General features: G+C 43.6%; 1 protein-coding gene across 2 annotated transcripts in view; it reads right to left on the reverse strand.

Annotated features, from left to right (window-relative positions):
- Positions 1–17,205, reverse strand: part of LOC117257925 (plexin-A1-like) — a 351,734-nt gene that overhangs the window by 107,288 nt on the left and 227,241 nt on the right. For both annotated transcript variants that reach the window (XM_033628343.2, XM_033628342.2), the window contains exon 10: positions 313–513. In XM_033628343.2, the coding sequence (XP_033484234.1) occupies positions 313–513 (201 nt within the window). The remainder of the gene's footprint in view (positions 1–312; positions 514–17,205) is intronic.

Below are 17,205 nucleotides of genomic sequence, written 5' to 3' on the forward strand. Positions count from 1 at the left end.
TCTCGCACTGCAGCTAACCAGCTGGAAAGCCTGCGAATGGTTAAACCAGGATGGCTGTTCCTGAATTGAGCTCCTGCTGACAGATTAAACAGCTGGGGTTGGTCGAAGCAGTGAGACATTTGATTAGGATTGGCTAAGATGGTAATCAGTCAATAGCAAGCCCCTTAGCTAACACATAAATCCACATTCATCAAGTCAACAGACATCATAGGGGATTCCACCTCTGTAGGTTGCTGTAATTTCAATGAACTTCTAAGTGGCGTCTTGTGTGTGCGTGTATGTGTGAGTGCTTGAGGTTTTTTTTAGCCTTACCGTGGTCTTCTGACACTGTATGCTGGTGCTGTTGAACCTCAGAGCTGGGACGCTGTGCGTGTTGCCCTGGATATGGAAGATACACTCATAGTTCCTCTGTCCGGATTGCGGCTGGGGCAGGTTCTGGGCCAGCAAGGTGATTGGTCTCATAACTCCGGCGGGGATATAGATCTGGGTGGAGGGCAGGATCTGAGGGCACTCCTAGAGATGAGAAAAACATATGAATAAAGAAATTGAGACGTGACTGGAAAGGAAAGCAGGAAGTCTCAGTGGGATGTAGATCTGAGTCGACAGAATGTTCTGGACATGCTGCTATAAAGATGCGATAAGGAAAACTGACACCTTCTCCACTAACAGAAAAAACAAAACAGATCCTACACCTTCAAAATGCATTAAAGAAGCTGTGTATGATATTCTGAACATTAATATAGCAGCAAACAACTACAGGATATGGTGATGTAATGGTGTCCTGAGCAGAGAATGAAGTCACACTCCCTCTGTGTGTGTTGCCAACACATTCTCATCCCAAGTCATCACATATTGCCGCCTTGCAAGTGGCCTTCCGCGCCTACATATTATGCGCTATGTATCCATTTGGGTCTGCTGTTGATGTTTTAGGATGCACTACTGGGACATCAACAAAAGCACATGGTTAGGTTTAGGGAGGTCTGGTTAAATTTAAATAAAAAACATCTTGGTTTTGAAGAAGCAAACACCAGGCTCCCAGGTGAAAGTCTAGGGTTTGTTGGACCCATCCACCACCCCTCTTGCCCACCCTTTCCAGGTCCTTAGATTATGTTGTCACTGGCAGCATTTCAACCTGACTTTTGTTCGGCGGTCCAGCCAAGCATGCATATTAGTGCATGTGGCTCCCTGTGACTGCCTGTGTGTGTGTGTGTGTCCAACTCAGACACCGAGGAAATGCACTGAACTTTGAAGCCAATCTGACACAGCGGCCAAACTGTGTAACTACAACTTTTGGGTCATTCACATGATGCCACTGGGCCCAAAAAGACTTTTTCCCATAGACTTAAATGAGGAAAGAGGTGTCTGTAAAAAAAATGTTTGAGGGTCACAGTCGAGGTAAAAAGATTTGTCCATTAAGTCAGATACCATTTCAATAGTCTACAAGAGCTATCAAATAACTCCAACCACATTCACATTAACAAAGAGCTGAATCACAGTTAGCCACTCAGCCAGCACAGTCTGTAGCGTGCTTGCTTTGTGGGCCCAGTGATGCAGAAGATCTGTGTAGTTTTATAAGGAGTCATACTTTTTTGTCTTCATAAGCCACTGGCTTTCACATAAATGAGTGGGACCCTGCATCCAATGCTATAGATATAGTTCTCTTCATATATTTATGCCCCACTGGGTTGCTAATTGGCACCGCTCTGCTCTGCCCTGTGCTCATACAGCAGTTATTGCTAATACTGTGACTCTTTCATCGCAGAAGCATAGCACCCACCATCCAGTTCCCCCCAGCATAACACTGTTAGCTTTTCCAACACTGTTGCATTGTTATTAGCACTATTTGTGCTGTTAGCACTGTTAACTGCCACCTCCATTTTGGAAGCTGTGTGCAGACAACCTCGAAATCATAGATACACTCTGAATATCGTATAGAGCTTCTTTTAAAAAGGCTTTTCATTCTAATTTACAAGTAACTAATTGTGTATTCAAAATGGCAGCATGACATTACGGAACTCCCTTACGTGCATAATTACCTATGAATCCTTTTCTTTTTCCTCTCAAGAGCATTCAACACTATAACCACATAATTCCAGATGCATCCCAGCATCCTTTATACTCCTGGTGGAACATGTTTGAAGAATCAGGCAGCCTAAAACCTCCACTTACAAATTATCAACACTCTAGAGGATCAACTCTTGTCCTATTTATGAACCACTGAATACTGAATGTGGCAGCTACTTGTCAAAATGAGTACATGCCATTTTGGAATCAAAACCTTTCCAGTATTAATGAGGCTGTTATGGATATTAGGGATGTTTGGGCCGAACTGAATAAAGGATATTCTCATTCTTTGTGCGTGGACAAAAATGGGAGCCTGAGGCAGCGTCTCTGAGGAACATGGACAGTGTTAATTCTACCACGCTGCACTGTTAGACAGCTACAGTCTAACGGAATAAAGAAGGAGATAAGTGAGGGGTCAGCGCCTCCATTCAGTGGTTTTCTGCTGCTCTTTAATCAATAAAAATTGGGCGGGAACAGTGGCATTGCACCATATTAATTGAAGGAAAATAATTGAAATCTCTAAGCATATTTTCAGGCCAAAGTGAATCAAAAGACAACATGCAGCTGTCAGCTGGAATCCATGCTACATCAATGCTCATGCTCTAGGACTTATTTGGATTTCAAACTGTGTTTACAATGAAATTTAATTTCAGCATATTCATGTGTGGCATTGATACCACAGTACTGACCTCAACAGCATATTTTAAATCGATTGTCCACCATATTAAACATCTTGTTTTTTCCAGAGCAAAGCAAATAAAAAGTAGTGTAAAGTTAAGAGCGTCACTCATTAATAGAGCAAGTAAAAAGTTACAGGAGATTTTAGGTGTCTTTCAATTGATTATATAGGTGTTATTTCATTGTTCCAAGAGGCTAAAATTATTGTTGGTGTAAAACTTGTATTAAGTGTGACAAAAAGGTGGTGACTTGTTCAGACATTTTCTATTTATGTTTCTTATATTTATAAGACATTTTCTGCAGTGTAAGTGGATAAAAAGAGCCTTTGCAATATCATAAAGGCTGTAATTACCACTGAACAAGTTATATCCACTAATATGTGTTTAGTATTCATCTGGAGATAAACAGATGAATACTAAACTGTATTGTATGGCCTTTATGATGGTAAACAATCATAAAGGCCATACAAATACCAAACTAGAATTTAAAAATTAAGTTGTATTCCACTTTAAGCGCCATTAAGCAAACTATAATTTTCCTATTAGGATGGCAAACGTTTCTATCTGCAATGATAAATCAGTGGGAACTGCATTCTATTTAATCAGGAATGAATACCTAAAGTCAAACCGCAGCAGCAGCCTTGTACTCTGCAGAGTAATCTCAGTATGAGTTTGCTCTGTGCAGAGGTACTGTCTAATGGAGCATCGGTAATGACTTGCAGATTGGCCAGGGAATGGCAGAGGGGACGCTGAGGGGGAGAGAGAGGTTTTGGACATAATGGCACCAAGAGAGACCTCTGCTCCCTTCACGACTATATAGCACACTCCCACAGCCAGACAGCACTGACACCAGATGGGGAGGTAAAAGGTTGAAAAGTCAGAGATGTGAATATTTGCAGATAATATGACACAGGGAGCATTTTTAAGGTCCTGATGGCGACACTCAGAGCATTAATATAGCAGCGAAGATCTTTGGCTATGTAAAGATATGGTGGAGAAATGGTGTCATGAGCAGAGAATGAAGTCACGCTCCTTCTGACTGTGTTGTTATCTGAGCTTTTCCGTTGTTTGTTTTGGTAGATGGGTGTGCATGTTAGCGCATATAAGCCCCTGCTAGCTAATTGCCACAATGTTGCACTGCACTCATACTGTGGCTATCATTGATATTAGGACGGTGTTGTTGCCCAAGTGTAACACCCACCCTAAAGTTTCCTGTGGTTAACACCATCAGCTCAGTCAGCACTGTTGCTGTTGTTAGCACTGTTTGCACTGCTAGCACCATTAGCTGCTATCTGCTGACTTAGCCACTTCCATGTTGAGAACAGTGTGCAATAACCTGATTCAGACTCTGAATCATAGATACGCTCTGAATGACATATAAAGCTACCTTAAATAGTGTTTTAATCTACAGTATAAATCAATATTCTGTATTTTCAGTACAAGGATGATAGTGAGATGACATGCAATGCTGAAAAAGTGGGCAAAATAGACAAGAACCAAGTTGAAAACTACTTATATAGAAAATAGGATAAAGGGAGAAAGTAATTTCATTATGAGTGGTTAAACTGCTTCTATCCAAAAAAAATCTGAAAATCATCATGTTTTGTTATGAATAAATTTCTTCAAAGTTTAATTTATTTTTTTAATTGACAGTGGACCACTCATAATGCGAAGCACATCAATGGTAGCAACAAACCCACAGAGAACAGTCGTGCAAAAGGGTGTACAGAGCTTTTAGGTTCTTTTAAGTAAACGTTTTGGTTTTCAGGCCTTTTTGTGTGGCAATATTGTATTGTCAGACAAGTTTCGATTTTTTTAATATAAATTATTAATATTAAAAATATTTGGTACTACAGAAAAATACAATCCGTTGCATTATTCGTTTACTAGATACATTTTGCTGCAATAAAAATTAATGTGAGTGAGATGATCAAGCTACAGTAACTACTTTATTTTATTTGAAATAACTGTTGATGTTGACATTTTTCCTTTGGGGACATGATTTGCCATTGAAAAAAAACTCACCTCCAGCTGCAGCTGTTTTCTAGCAAAAAGCTCTGATTAAACCTCTGTATGCAGGCTGTTCCCCAAATGAGGTAAGTATAGGGAAGGTAAGGTAATACTATGTCAATGTTGCATTTTTTCAATTTGTTCTGCTGCCCCCAAATGGCCAAAAAGAGGAAAAACACAACTTTAAAACTATCCACAAATTAAATACAAAAAACACTGATTGCCTTTTTTAAGAAGTAGATATTTGCCAACTGTCTTGGTCCACTTTACGACCTCAGTTGGGTAATCTGAAAGCTGCTACTTGTAATTATCAGTAGGAGGCTGGGATGAACAGGTTTCTCCCAGTTGGCAGCTCATATTTACGGAGAATCTAACAGGATGTGAATGTGGCTGTGTGGTAGCAAGAGAGTAGGAAGAGGAGGAGGAAAGAACTGAGGAAAAGAGAGACAGAGAAGAGATCAAATCAATGCCAGCGAGCCCAGTGAAGCAGATTGTCAATTAGTGAGGCTGACAGTTAAAGTTTAAAGTATTCACAGATGGCGACAGACCGCTAATGAACTGCTTCTAGCCTCTAATAAAATGGAAAACAGGACTAAAGAAGCCCAGAAAGGAAAAGGGAAAAAGTGTGTGTGTTCGTGTGTGTGTGTGTGTGTGTGTGTGTGTGTGTGTTACTCTGACGAGACAGTATCTAGTCTGAAGTAGCAGTCGTTAATGTTGGAGGGACTGGGCTCAAGCATCTGCTCCAATTGTGCCATGGAAATACTGTCTGGTTGCTAAACACACACACACACACACACACACACACACACTGAGACCACTTCACATCTGTGCCTCTTTACTGCACATTCTGGTCCCTATTGCTTTAACAACACACACATGCATATGAACACACACATTCTCCAAAGGTCTGTCCCTTATTACTGATGCATCAGAGTCAGGATAAAAAGCACAGCGTCACATTCCTCTAAGGAACGCGATAATACGCACAACATGCAGGAACACACACACAAAGGCATTCCCCACATTGGCCCTTCATATACAGTACAAAGACTCACAATCATGCAAACACATAAAGGGAAGAGTAGGTAACACACACACACTCACAGAGGAGAGAGGGAAAGAACAAAAGATCTGCTAGCAGAGGATTGTGGGAGCTGTTTCATTAGGAGTGGTGACAGGTGTCAGAGCTGAGTCTGCATCAGATAGCGGAGCAGTTCTACACAATGAGACACAACAATCTCTTTACCTGGGGGATTCCTCTAATCCCTCGCTTTCGCTCCCCTCTTTTCTTTCTTCCCCTCGCTCACACTTGATCTTTCTAACATTCTCTTTTTCTTTTCTCCCTCATTGTCACCTTGTTTTTCAACCTTTATTTTATCCAGGGATGAGAGTTAACCAACTTCCCAGAAACAACTTTCTCCAGATTCACACAGTATATATAGGGTGCCTCCTAGTTACGGCCACTGGAAATTTCCCGGTGCAACCACCGGTGCAACCACCAGCACACAGCAATCTACAGAAAGGCCTTGTTCAGATATAAATTTACTGCAGTGCACGTCAGGGATGAACAGCGATGCGGAGGATGAACAGAAGATAAAACCATCGGATAAGAAAGGGTGAGGAGAGGTGAAGCGAGAAGGAAGGAGGGGAGGAGATGAGGCGAGGTCTTGGGAGCCATACACTCACTTATTAAAGTGGGGGATGAGAGTCAAGGAGGTCAAGTTCCCAACAGAGCGAGGCAGGGGCGGAGCTTTGCAACATGGGAGTCATACACACCGCTTATATATACCCAAACTATTTCCCACATGAGCAATACAAACACACACAAGCTATGTTACATCTAGATACCCAAAATGCACATAATATACACACAAACCAAACACTCTTTTCCTCACACACCGACTGCGACACACATGCCGATCAAAAGCTAAATCTTGCCCTCTGGCTCTGTGCAGTGCGCTAGTGCAGTCTTAGGCCTGTGGAGTGTTTTTCAGTAGCCTTGGGGCCAAATACACAGACACCGTGATCAAAGGTGGGAAGGTAAGACCTCAGGAAAAAATTAGCTCGTCTTCCAGACTACCGTTATAAAAGCTCTAGCTTTCTGTCAGAGCCCTTAGGCTACAGTTTTGTGAACTGGCTGATACATTCCCCAAGTATTTCTTCATAAGGGGGCCATTTTGAACAGGAGAAAATGTGCATTAATTACATATTATCACTATTTTTGACTTTGTCATTTGATCAAACCGAAGGAATGGCAATGCAGTTATGTACGATGAGATCTCAAGTGTTGTGCTGTTGGGCATTTCTATTGGGGCTTTTTCATACATTACAGTAGATAAAGCACAGTTGTAACCGAAAACAGTAATTATTAATTAATCAGATCAAATAAGAATCTCTGTGTTTTCATTAACTTAAAGTGAGCCATTTATACCTACATATGGATCAGGTGTCTTTCACAGACTCCACCATGTTGTTCTACAGTAGCCCAGAATGGACAAAAAAAGAAAAGAAAAAAAACTGCTCTAGATAGGGCCTTTGGCATTTTTGCATCAACCACAGAGGTCTCCTATAAACTTGGCCTTCAACCATTTTCTACTTCACAATTTAAATAAATTCATTGATTCACACTAGGATTTTTTTTTGTAATTTATATTTAATTAAGGTGCCAGAGAGCATGAAAAGGCATCAAAAAAGAGCTTGTTCATCAAAAAGAAGTGCCTGGGGAGGATCTCCTGGTTCACCTGATAGACGTCCTGGCTAATTACTTACATATTAATTATTAATGTTTGTTTATTAACTGGTACCTTGCCTCCTGTCATTTTGCGTGAGCTGAGTATCCCTGCTTTAGTGGTTTTCACTACATGTCTTTAACATGAAATCGCCAGACTAAGCGAGCTATACCAATCCACCATTGGGAGGTTAATAGTTAGCTAGTAGTTTAAGCTGTGGAGTTTTTTTTTTTTTTATCTATGACTGAAAGCACAATGGTCAGCTGTGACATATAACATGTTATATTCCAGTTAAGAGCTCACTGAAAGGCCGCAAAAGCCACATCATGGCCGTGTCCGAGACCACCCCTTTGTTCACTCATTCTCTGTTCCCTACAAAACAGACACTTAACAGTGCAGTATGTTACAGTTGCAGACTCTTAGGCCACTAATCATTATCATTTTGTCGCATCACTGATGGATGTCGAGTCGCACAACAGTAATTTCCTTTCTATAAAATGCGACACATTGGATTATACTATTGTTAGCAAAAAATAGTGTACATACCATGTGTACTGCTTTTCTTCTAGGGTGCTATAGAGCATACATTTACACACTCAGAATTCGGACCATATGTTCTGGACACTCGGGTGAAGAGAGGAGCAGAGCTGTCAACTGATCACCACCTGGTGGTGAGTTGGATCAGGTGGCAGGGGAGGACGCCGCGCAGACCTGGCAGGCCCAAACGAGCAGTGAGGGTCTGCTGGGAACGCCTGGCGGAAGAACCTGTCAAGATGATCTTCAACTCCCACCTCCGGGAGAGCTTCGACCGCGTCTGAGGGCGGAGGGGGACATTGAGTCCGAATGGGCCTTGTTTCGCTCTGCCATTGTCGAGGCGGCTGTTGCGAGCTGTGGCTGTAAGGCCGTGGGGGCCATTCCCAGCGGTAACCCGCTGGTGGACACCAGAGGTGAGGGGAGCCGTCAGGCTGAAGAAGGAGGCCTACAGGGCATGGTTGGTCTGTGGGTCTCCAGAAGCAGCTGACGGGTACCGGCGGGCCAAGCGGAGCGCAACAGCGGCAGTTGCGGAGGCAAAAACTCGGGCGTGGGAGGAGTTCGGTGAGGCCATGGAGGAAGACTATCGATCGGCTCCAAAGAGGTTCTGGCAAACCGTCCGGCGCCTCAGGGGGGGAAGGCGGCAACTTGCTCACACTGTTTACAAGGGGGGGGGTGGGGGGGGGACTGCTGACGTCAACTGGGGACATTGTTGGGCGGTGGAAGGAATACTTTGAGGAGCTCCTCAATCCCACCAACACGTATTCCAGTGAGGAAACAGAGACGAGGGTCTTGGGGGCGGGTTGTCCAATTTCGGGGGCAGAAGTCGCCGAGGTAGTAAAGGAACTACGCGGCGGCGGAGCCCCAGGGGTGGACGAGATCCGTCCTGGATATCTTAAGGCACTGGATGTTGTAGGGCTATCCTGGCTGACACGCCTCTGCAATATTGTGTGGACATCGGGGGCAGTGCCTCTGGAATGGCAGACTGGGGTGGTGGTCCCCATCTTCAAGAAAGGGGACCAGAGGGTGTGTTCCAACTACAGGGGGATCACACTCCTCAGCCTACCCGGTAAGGTCTACTCCAGGGTGCTGGAGAAGAGGGTCCGGTCGATAGTTGAACCTCAGATTGAGGAGGAGCAATGTGGTTTTTGTCTTGGACATGGAACCGTGGACCAGCTCTTTACCCTCGCCAGGGTGCTGGAGGGGGCATGGGAGTTCACCCAACCAGTCCACATGTGTTTTGTGGATTTGGAGAAGGCTTACGACCGTGTCCCCAGGGGCATCCTGTGGGGGGTGCTCCGGGAGTATGGGGTTGGTGGCCTTCTGCTAAGTGCCATCCAGTCCCTGTACCAAAGGAGCACGAGTCTGGTTCGTGTGGCTGGCAGTAAGTCGGACCTGTTCCCGGTGAGGGTTGGACTCCGCCAGGGCTGCCCTTTGTCACCGGTTCTGTTCATAACTTTTATGGACAGAATTTCTAGGCGCAGCCGAGCAGTGGAGGGTGTCAGGTTCGGTGACGGGAGGATCTCGTCCCTGCTATTTGCGGATGATGTGGTCCTCCTAGCTCCATCGAACAGTGACCTCCAGCTCTCGCTGGGACGGTTCGCAGCCGAGTGTGAAGCGGCTGGGATGAGAATCAGCACCTCCAAGTCTGAGGCCATGGTCCTCAGCCGGAAAAGGGTGGATTGCCCACTCCAGGTCGGGGGGGAGGTCCTGCCTCAGGTGGAGGAGTTTAAGTATCTCGGGATCTTGTTCACGAGTGGGGGTAGGATGGACCGGGAGACTGACAGGCGGACTGGGGCGGCGTCAGCACTGATGCAGACGCTTAACCGGTCCGTTGTGGTGAAGAGGGAGCTTAGCCAGAAAGCGAAGCTCTCGATTTACCGGTCGATCTACGTTCCAACCCTCACCTATGGTCACGAGCTCTGGGTAGTGACTGAAAGAACGAGATCGCGAGTACAAGCGGCCGAAATGAGTTTCCTCCGCAGGGTGGCTGGGCTCAGCCTTAGAGATAGGGTGAGGAGTTCGGACATCCGGGAGGGACTCGGAGTAGAGCCGCTGCTCCTCCACATCAAGAGGAGCCAGCTGAGGTGGTTCGGGCATCTGGTACAGATACCTTCCGGATGCCTCCCTTGGGAGGTGTTCCGGGCGTGTCCAACCGGGAGGAGACCTCGGGGCCGCCCCAGGACACACTTGAGGGATTACATCGCCCGGCTGGCCTGGGAACGCCTCGGGGTTCCCTCGGAAGAGCTGACAGAGGTGGCTGGGGAAAGGACTGTCTGGGCTTCTTTGCTGAGGCTGCTGCCCCCGCGACCCGGACCCGGATAAGCAGAGGACGACGAGATGAGACGAGAATTCGGACAGTGAATGTAGTGCCCTGTGTGGTAAAAAGGGAGTGATTTCTGACACAGCCATTTCAACAATGACACAATCTTAGCTTAGAAAAAGAAAGAATATACTACATGGTCAGTGACAAGCCTTTAAACTGAATTAAAAGACATGGTTCAAATCTGCAGAGAGAGTGGTCATTTTAGGTCTAAAACAAATGTAACATGTAGGTTTTCATAACCTTGACAATCATGGATGTTGGATCACAGACATTTAGTTGAGGGTGACATCAACCTATAAACTTCTATATAATGAAAAACACAGGGTTTTGTATGGGCCAGTTGTACCCCAGGTCATTCTCATTTCCTACAACTCAACCATAGATAACATTCCATGGAGTGCTTTCTTATCCATCCTAACCACCTCTCTCCTCTCTCTATGCATCTTCCTAACCTCTCTCATCTGATACTCCCTCCCACCCTCTGCTTTCTACCTGCTCTGCTGTTCATTTAACTGGGATCATGCCTACTGCCATGAACTCCCGCCGGCTACGACGGGCTACTGCATTTTCACATTTCCTCCCTTCCACAGCCTCCTTTCCCTCACGTCCTTCGCTCTCTGTCGACTGCTGTAACATGATGCTATCTGGTTAGATTTTGAGCAGGCCATCAAAACAAACAGAGGCTAGTCAGATGATATGTGGAGGCAGCAGTGTAGCATTTATGAAGTTTAATTATCCTGGTGTTTTGGCAACACTGTTTATGAAAGAAAAAGAAGAGTTTATTTATGTTAGAGATGAAAGAGAAAAAAACATGTCATTAACTTAATGCACATCTCACTCTGACACACCTTAAATCATCATATTATCTGTTTGCTTTCTTTCTCTCACTTCTAATTACTTTCTATCAGGATGGAGACATCGCTGTTATGGTGATGTCAGAGATGAGGCAAGAGCTCCGATTGGCTGCCGACTGTCGCCCGTGGGGCCACCTCACTGAGGCGCTGACAGAGTATGATGGATGAGGGAGTCTGTGTGTGTTTGTCTATGTGTGTGTGTGTGTGTAAAGGGGGGGGGGGGGGGGTCACCACAGTGTAGAGGGTCCCCACAGATTAGCGTTACAGTCCAATGAACCGTTTCAGAAAGGAGGGGGCAAGACCCCATCGACCAGTGCTGTTACCCACACACATACACACACACACAGAAAGAAAGAAAAAGACCTGATATGATGACCACATCTCCCAGGAGAGCAAGAGGAAGAGTCATCTGTTGAGCAATGTCTCGGTTTTAGACGCTAATATAGTTATACCCTTAGAGAATAAATCTAACAGCAAGAAACACACACACGCACTCACACACACACCAGAGAATACCACCATAACGTACAATGGGTTATGCTAGTAATCCCAACAGACCTCTCCATTCAATCAACACACAGACAGGCCATGAAGCTGTATCTATATACAGTAGATCTTCTCAAACGTTCTCTCCCATTCAGACACATCTTTTCCTTCTTGTCTGTTTCTCTTACTCTTCATCAACAACTGATTTATTTATCTCTCAATGTCTGTTTTATAGAAAATGAAGACAGGTCAAAAAAAGACAGCTTAATCAACCCTTGCATCATGACATCTAGCTATTTCTGCCATACCCAGAGCACATACTATACAATAAGACACCCTCCCAGTGCACTGATTGTTGTGGATCTCCTAATGTAGAAAACTAAAGAAGAGAGGTCAAGCTAAGGCCAGACATAAACTGATATCCATCAGCAAGGCAACCAGGTTGTGCTATGATACTCTTGTGGGCCTTGCTGGCACAGAATAATAATGTTTAATATGTGGATTGTGTACGGCTTGCAGACTGGTCGAGTATGTATGTGAGTATGTGTAGTGCTGTTCCTCCTTTGTCAGTCAATGGAGGACCTCTTGACCTTTTCAGCCCTATAACCAAGGCAAATTGAATAAAACATTCTCTGGTCCAGATATTGATTAAATATTGGAGTAACAGATCTCAGCTTGATGTATGTAAGTATTTTATGTGTCTTTGCTGGACATCTTGTCAATCCAACACGGCAGCTTCTGAATCTCATTCATTTGTTTAGATATTATGGCACAAGATCACTAATCATCCTTACTTGTACTCACGTTCTCTTATTCCAAACAAAACATAAAACATATCTTTTCCTATGCATTGGAGAATTCTTCTCAGAAATCACATACCAGGGACCTAAGTGTTCATTAATAGCAGGAATCACTCACTGTTTGATCCTAATGTGTTAGTGTACCCAGAGGGGTGATGTTCAGCAGAAAAGAAGGAGCAAAGTACAGTTAGCGTTTATGTGAATGCCTCATATTTTCAGCACTTCTGTTTTCCTATATGAAATACCCTTACCCTGATTCAGGTTCATAAAAGATCATTTAGACAAAAGGAGACAATAGTTTTGTTCAGTAGTGTTTAGGGCCACAGTGGCAGCACTGAGCAGCTCTGTTCAAGGAATCCTGCAACATGTTTGATTTTCAAGGTCTGCACTGACTTTAAACCTAATATAACAAATTTTTTGGCCGCTCAAGGGCAATGGACAGAGCTTTTGAACACTGACAAATCATCACCTTTAAGCTGATATGGCTATTTGCTTAACTATTTAGGAAAAAGCTGCTTATTTACACATCAAGCAGTTACGGGGCAACTTTATCATTCAGAGTGAGCCAATAATCCAATATTCACTCTCTTTTATCTTTGTTTTTGGTCTCTACCATCTCCTAAGGGAAATATTTGGGCGCTTTACCTACTATGAAGGAGCATGGAGAAGGGAGAAGAGTCTGAAAAAGCTGAAACTCCAGAAACACTTGCAGCATAAATAATGACTCAACTGCCAGATCAACACAGTTCATTTTGTGGCCTTAATCAGAGTCATCATGAAATGCAATACAAGCATTCGATAATGCAGGCACAAAGCAGGAAAAGACAAATAAAAATGAAAAACAACCAATCATATACATTTGCACACATCAGCCAAAGGCGTATTTACAAAGGTGGGTTGGATATATGGTCATGTGTAATGTAGTCATGGGAAATGTTTAATGATGGACATGGGTGACACCATTTTGTTCCACAAACTCGAGAAGTGCAACCAAGGGGTGGTACTAATCTTGTACAGAAGAGGATTGAACCTAAAGTGTGCCTTCTTGTAGTGTTTTTAAAGTATTCTTGACCAAATTTGCACATTTTGAGTTATGGCCAAGGTTAAGGTTAAGATTTGGTCTTGACAGGAAGTTGTTCCACCTCCTTAAGCCCAACTGCCTGCCACTTAAAACTGAGAAAATGCAAATAAAAATAACAAATTTTCTAATACTATTTGAGCCACGTCTGCATTTGTCCAAGAGTTCAACTTTATGCTGTAATAAGCGATCAAGCAACGGAAGAGATACTGTGCCCGCTGGGAAAAGACCTTAGCTCCATTGACTCTACAGAGCTCTTCATCCCACATGTCTCCATTAGAATAGCATTGCCCTGTGTGCTATCTCTGATGACCAAGTGTGATTGTGTGTCTATCTGGATGCTATCAGGTCTGGATGGTCAAAGAGGAGGATGTAGCTGATAAGCATCAGCTAGTGGATCGATATGAGCCTCTGAAAACACAATCTGTTTGTGAGTGTGTGTATTTCTGAGGGTGACACAGAAGATACATGACAGATAAGGAGAAGCTCTTCAGGATGGTAGGATGGCCTCACTAAATACAGCCCTGTGTTCTCTTTTTTTTTTTTTTCTTCAGCCCGCAGGATCAAAATTTGATGAATTTTGTTTCATCTTGTGAGCTGAAAATGACAGTGCTCCCTGTCATGTGGGAACCAAAAACAGGCTCGCAACCCATTTTAGACCATGACCCAGTGAATAATAAGAGATTTCCGTGACCCACCTAAGAATCAGCCAACCTTTCAAGGTCAGTATAAAGCCCATGATAAATTGACTGACTCCCCCATCATCTGCCTTCATGTATTTGGGTTTATTTCCTCCATTAGACTTGTGGGACAAAAGAATGAGTTTCTTGGTCCCAAAGGTTCTAGGTCGAAAAAGTTTAAGCAACACACAACCCACCCGACTCGACAACAAAAGATATCTCAGTATCTAGTATGCAAATTCACTGGGGCCAAAAACTTTTGAAAGCGATCACTTCTCTTTGCGAGACCTGTTTCATGTTTTATTCTAGATTTGTGACTCATCCCCTGTGCTTCATTTCAACGGGAAAACTTTTCATCTATTTTGCTCAAATGACCCGAGTTCCTCAGTCGTAGTCTCAGGTGGTAGGAGGGCATGCACCCCATCACACTAGACTAGGAGCTCTTCTGTTCCACAAAAGACACTTTGAACTGTGTTAGAAGCCTTTTGGAGTGTCCACCCACTCTTCGCAGCCCTTTACTACGGGGGATATGGAACGAGGCGGGTGATGTGTTAAAGATAAAACACAGGAAGAATTCACACTGTTATGAACTGAGATTTTCACACTTAAATAAATGTATGAACAATGCCTTGACTTCATTACAGCTTAATCAAAAGTCACAGAACAATTCGCCACTTTCACCTACTTTTGAAAACTTGAGCAAACTTGGTTGTAGTACCCTCATCATTTTTAATGAAAGCTACTTATTACCTTTTTCTTCACATCTCAAGGGGAACCTACTTTGACAAACCCAAAGGAATTTACACTGCTACTCAGTTTGACTAATAACAAAGCCAAACTAAGAAAACAGTGCAAAATGGAGCCATAACAAAATGAGTTGTCGGGGAATCTCTGAAACGGCGGTTCGCACTTTTTGCCCTTGAATTAAGATTCATGGAACAAAACATATGTGGTAGAACAATGGCCATCCCCCATTTCTTTAGCTGTGTTAGCTGAGTCATGCACTCAAAAATGTGTCGACTCCGTCAAGTCAAACTGATTCATATAGCCCAGACTCACACATTTCCTTCAAAGGTCTCTACAATCTGTACAGCATACCACACTCTCTATCCTCAGACCTATCAGATTAAATGTTGCCTGAATGACACAGTCAGTGATTATGACAATGATTATGTGTTGACCTGGCTGCATCTGAGTGCCCTTGGGTGAGATTACTTCTCCAAGACCAAGAATATGTTTTCATTGCTTGCCTCTAACAGCCTCTAAGACATGTTTGCGACTGTCTGTCAAAGATGAAATCAATATAACCACAGGGCTTGGTATCAAACATGAATACTTTTGGAATTTAGACTAAAATGTATCTACAGCATTATGTAATCAAACCCAAATGCTTTGTCAGGTCTTCTTTACATATAACACAATTTAAGTTGCATCTTTGTCAGTTCTTTACAATTTCATTTTGGCAAAGTCCTTTTTAAGGGAATTGTATTCTTTAAGTACTGCACCGAAAGTCATGATGACAACAGTATTAAAACTCCCAAACAAGACCTGGCCAAGACCAAGACCAAGACCTGGCACTGTTTAGCCATAAACATATACTTGGACCTTCACTTTCAAGGACAGAAGTGCATTTATTTGCTTCTATACAGGTAGAAGCAACTAGTACCAACATGTAGCAACAAGACTATGCCATTATTTATATTAGAAGGGTACTTAAGTAGTTTAGTATGACGCTTTGAGAAGGTGGAGGGGACTCATTGGAGACAGATTTCAAAAAGATTGTTTAAAATTGAAGCAGTAGAAGCTGAGTTTGTATGGGTCAGACTCCTAAAACAGTGGTGCCTACATCTTCATCTTCTAACCGCTTCATCCTCTTGAGGGTCGCGGGGGGGCTGGAGCCTATCCCAGCTGACATCGGGCGAGAGGCAGGGTACATCCTGGACAGGTCGCCAGACTATCACAGGGCTGACACATAGAGACAAACAACCATTCACGCTCACATTCACACCTACAGACAATTTAGAGTCACCAATTAACCTGCATGTCTTTGGACTGTGGGAGGAAGCTGGAGTGCCCGGAGAGAACCCATGCTGACACGCTGACACATGCAAACTCCGCACAGCTGTGCTGTGAGTCGACAGTGCTAACCACCACACCACCGTGCCGCCCCTGGTGCCTACATATATAAAGAAATTAGGGCTGCTTAGTTGTGGCAAAACTCATAATCACAGTTATTTTGGTCAACACTGAGATCACAATTACTTAACTATTGCTTACTCACTGAACTTTAACCCATTCTCTTTTCAACGGTGGGTTTTCTTGACCACAGACATTGCGTTTTGTAAAAAAACATGTCATCTTAAACACTAGATTATAGGCTATTAGTCTCATGTTGTGGTTGGTATTAATTATAAAAATGGTTAGAACATAGTTTTCAAACTACAGGTGGCCTACAGACGGATCTAACAGGATGCGAATACTTCTGGGACTTCTGTGCAGCTTTTAGTCACTGCCTCCTGCTGCTGTCGCCTCATCTTGTCTACTGTCCAGCTGAGACGCAGTTCATCTTGAATGAACCCATTGTCTAGATTGGACAGTAGATTGTAAATTGTGGCGTGGCCGCCTGGCAGAGATCTGCATTGTACTGAGTGCACTTTTTTAGTTAGAAATAAAGTCACTGAGAGGGTTTGAAAAGTTGCTAAATCATGGAAATTGCCAAGTTGGCAACACTGAGCACACAGTGTAAAGAAAAGAGGTGTGCTGGATTTATAACACAAGACAAACAAGGGCACAATTGTGAAATGGAATGCGGCACATCATTTTATATTGATTATCTTGTGTGCATAGTCATTGGAATCCAAAATCGTAATTTAAAAGTAAATCCAATTACCCAATCACCCAGCCCTAAAAGAAACTCAGTAGAGTCTTTCAACATTCAGTCTGTAGGATTAAGTGGCATCTAGCTGTGAG

This window comes from Epinephelus lanceolatus, chromosome 8, assembly GCF_041903045.1.
Source record: "Epinephelus lanceolatus isolate andai-2023 chromosome 8, ASM4190304v1, whole genome shotgun sequence".
Classification (NCBI taxonomy): Eukaryota; Metazoa; Chordata; class Actinopteri; order Perciformes; family Serranidae; genus Epinephelus; species Epinephelus lanceolatus.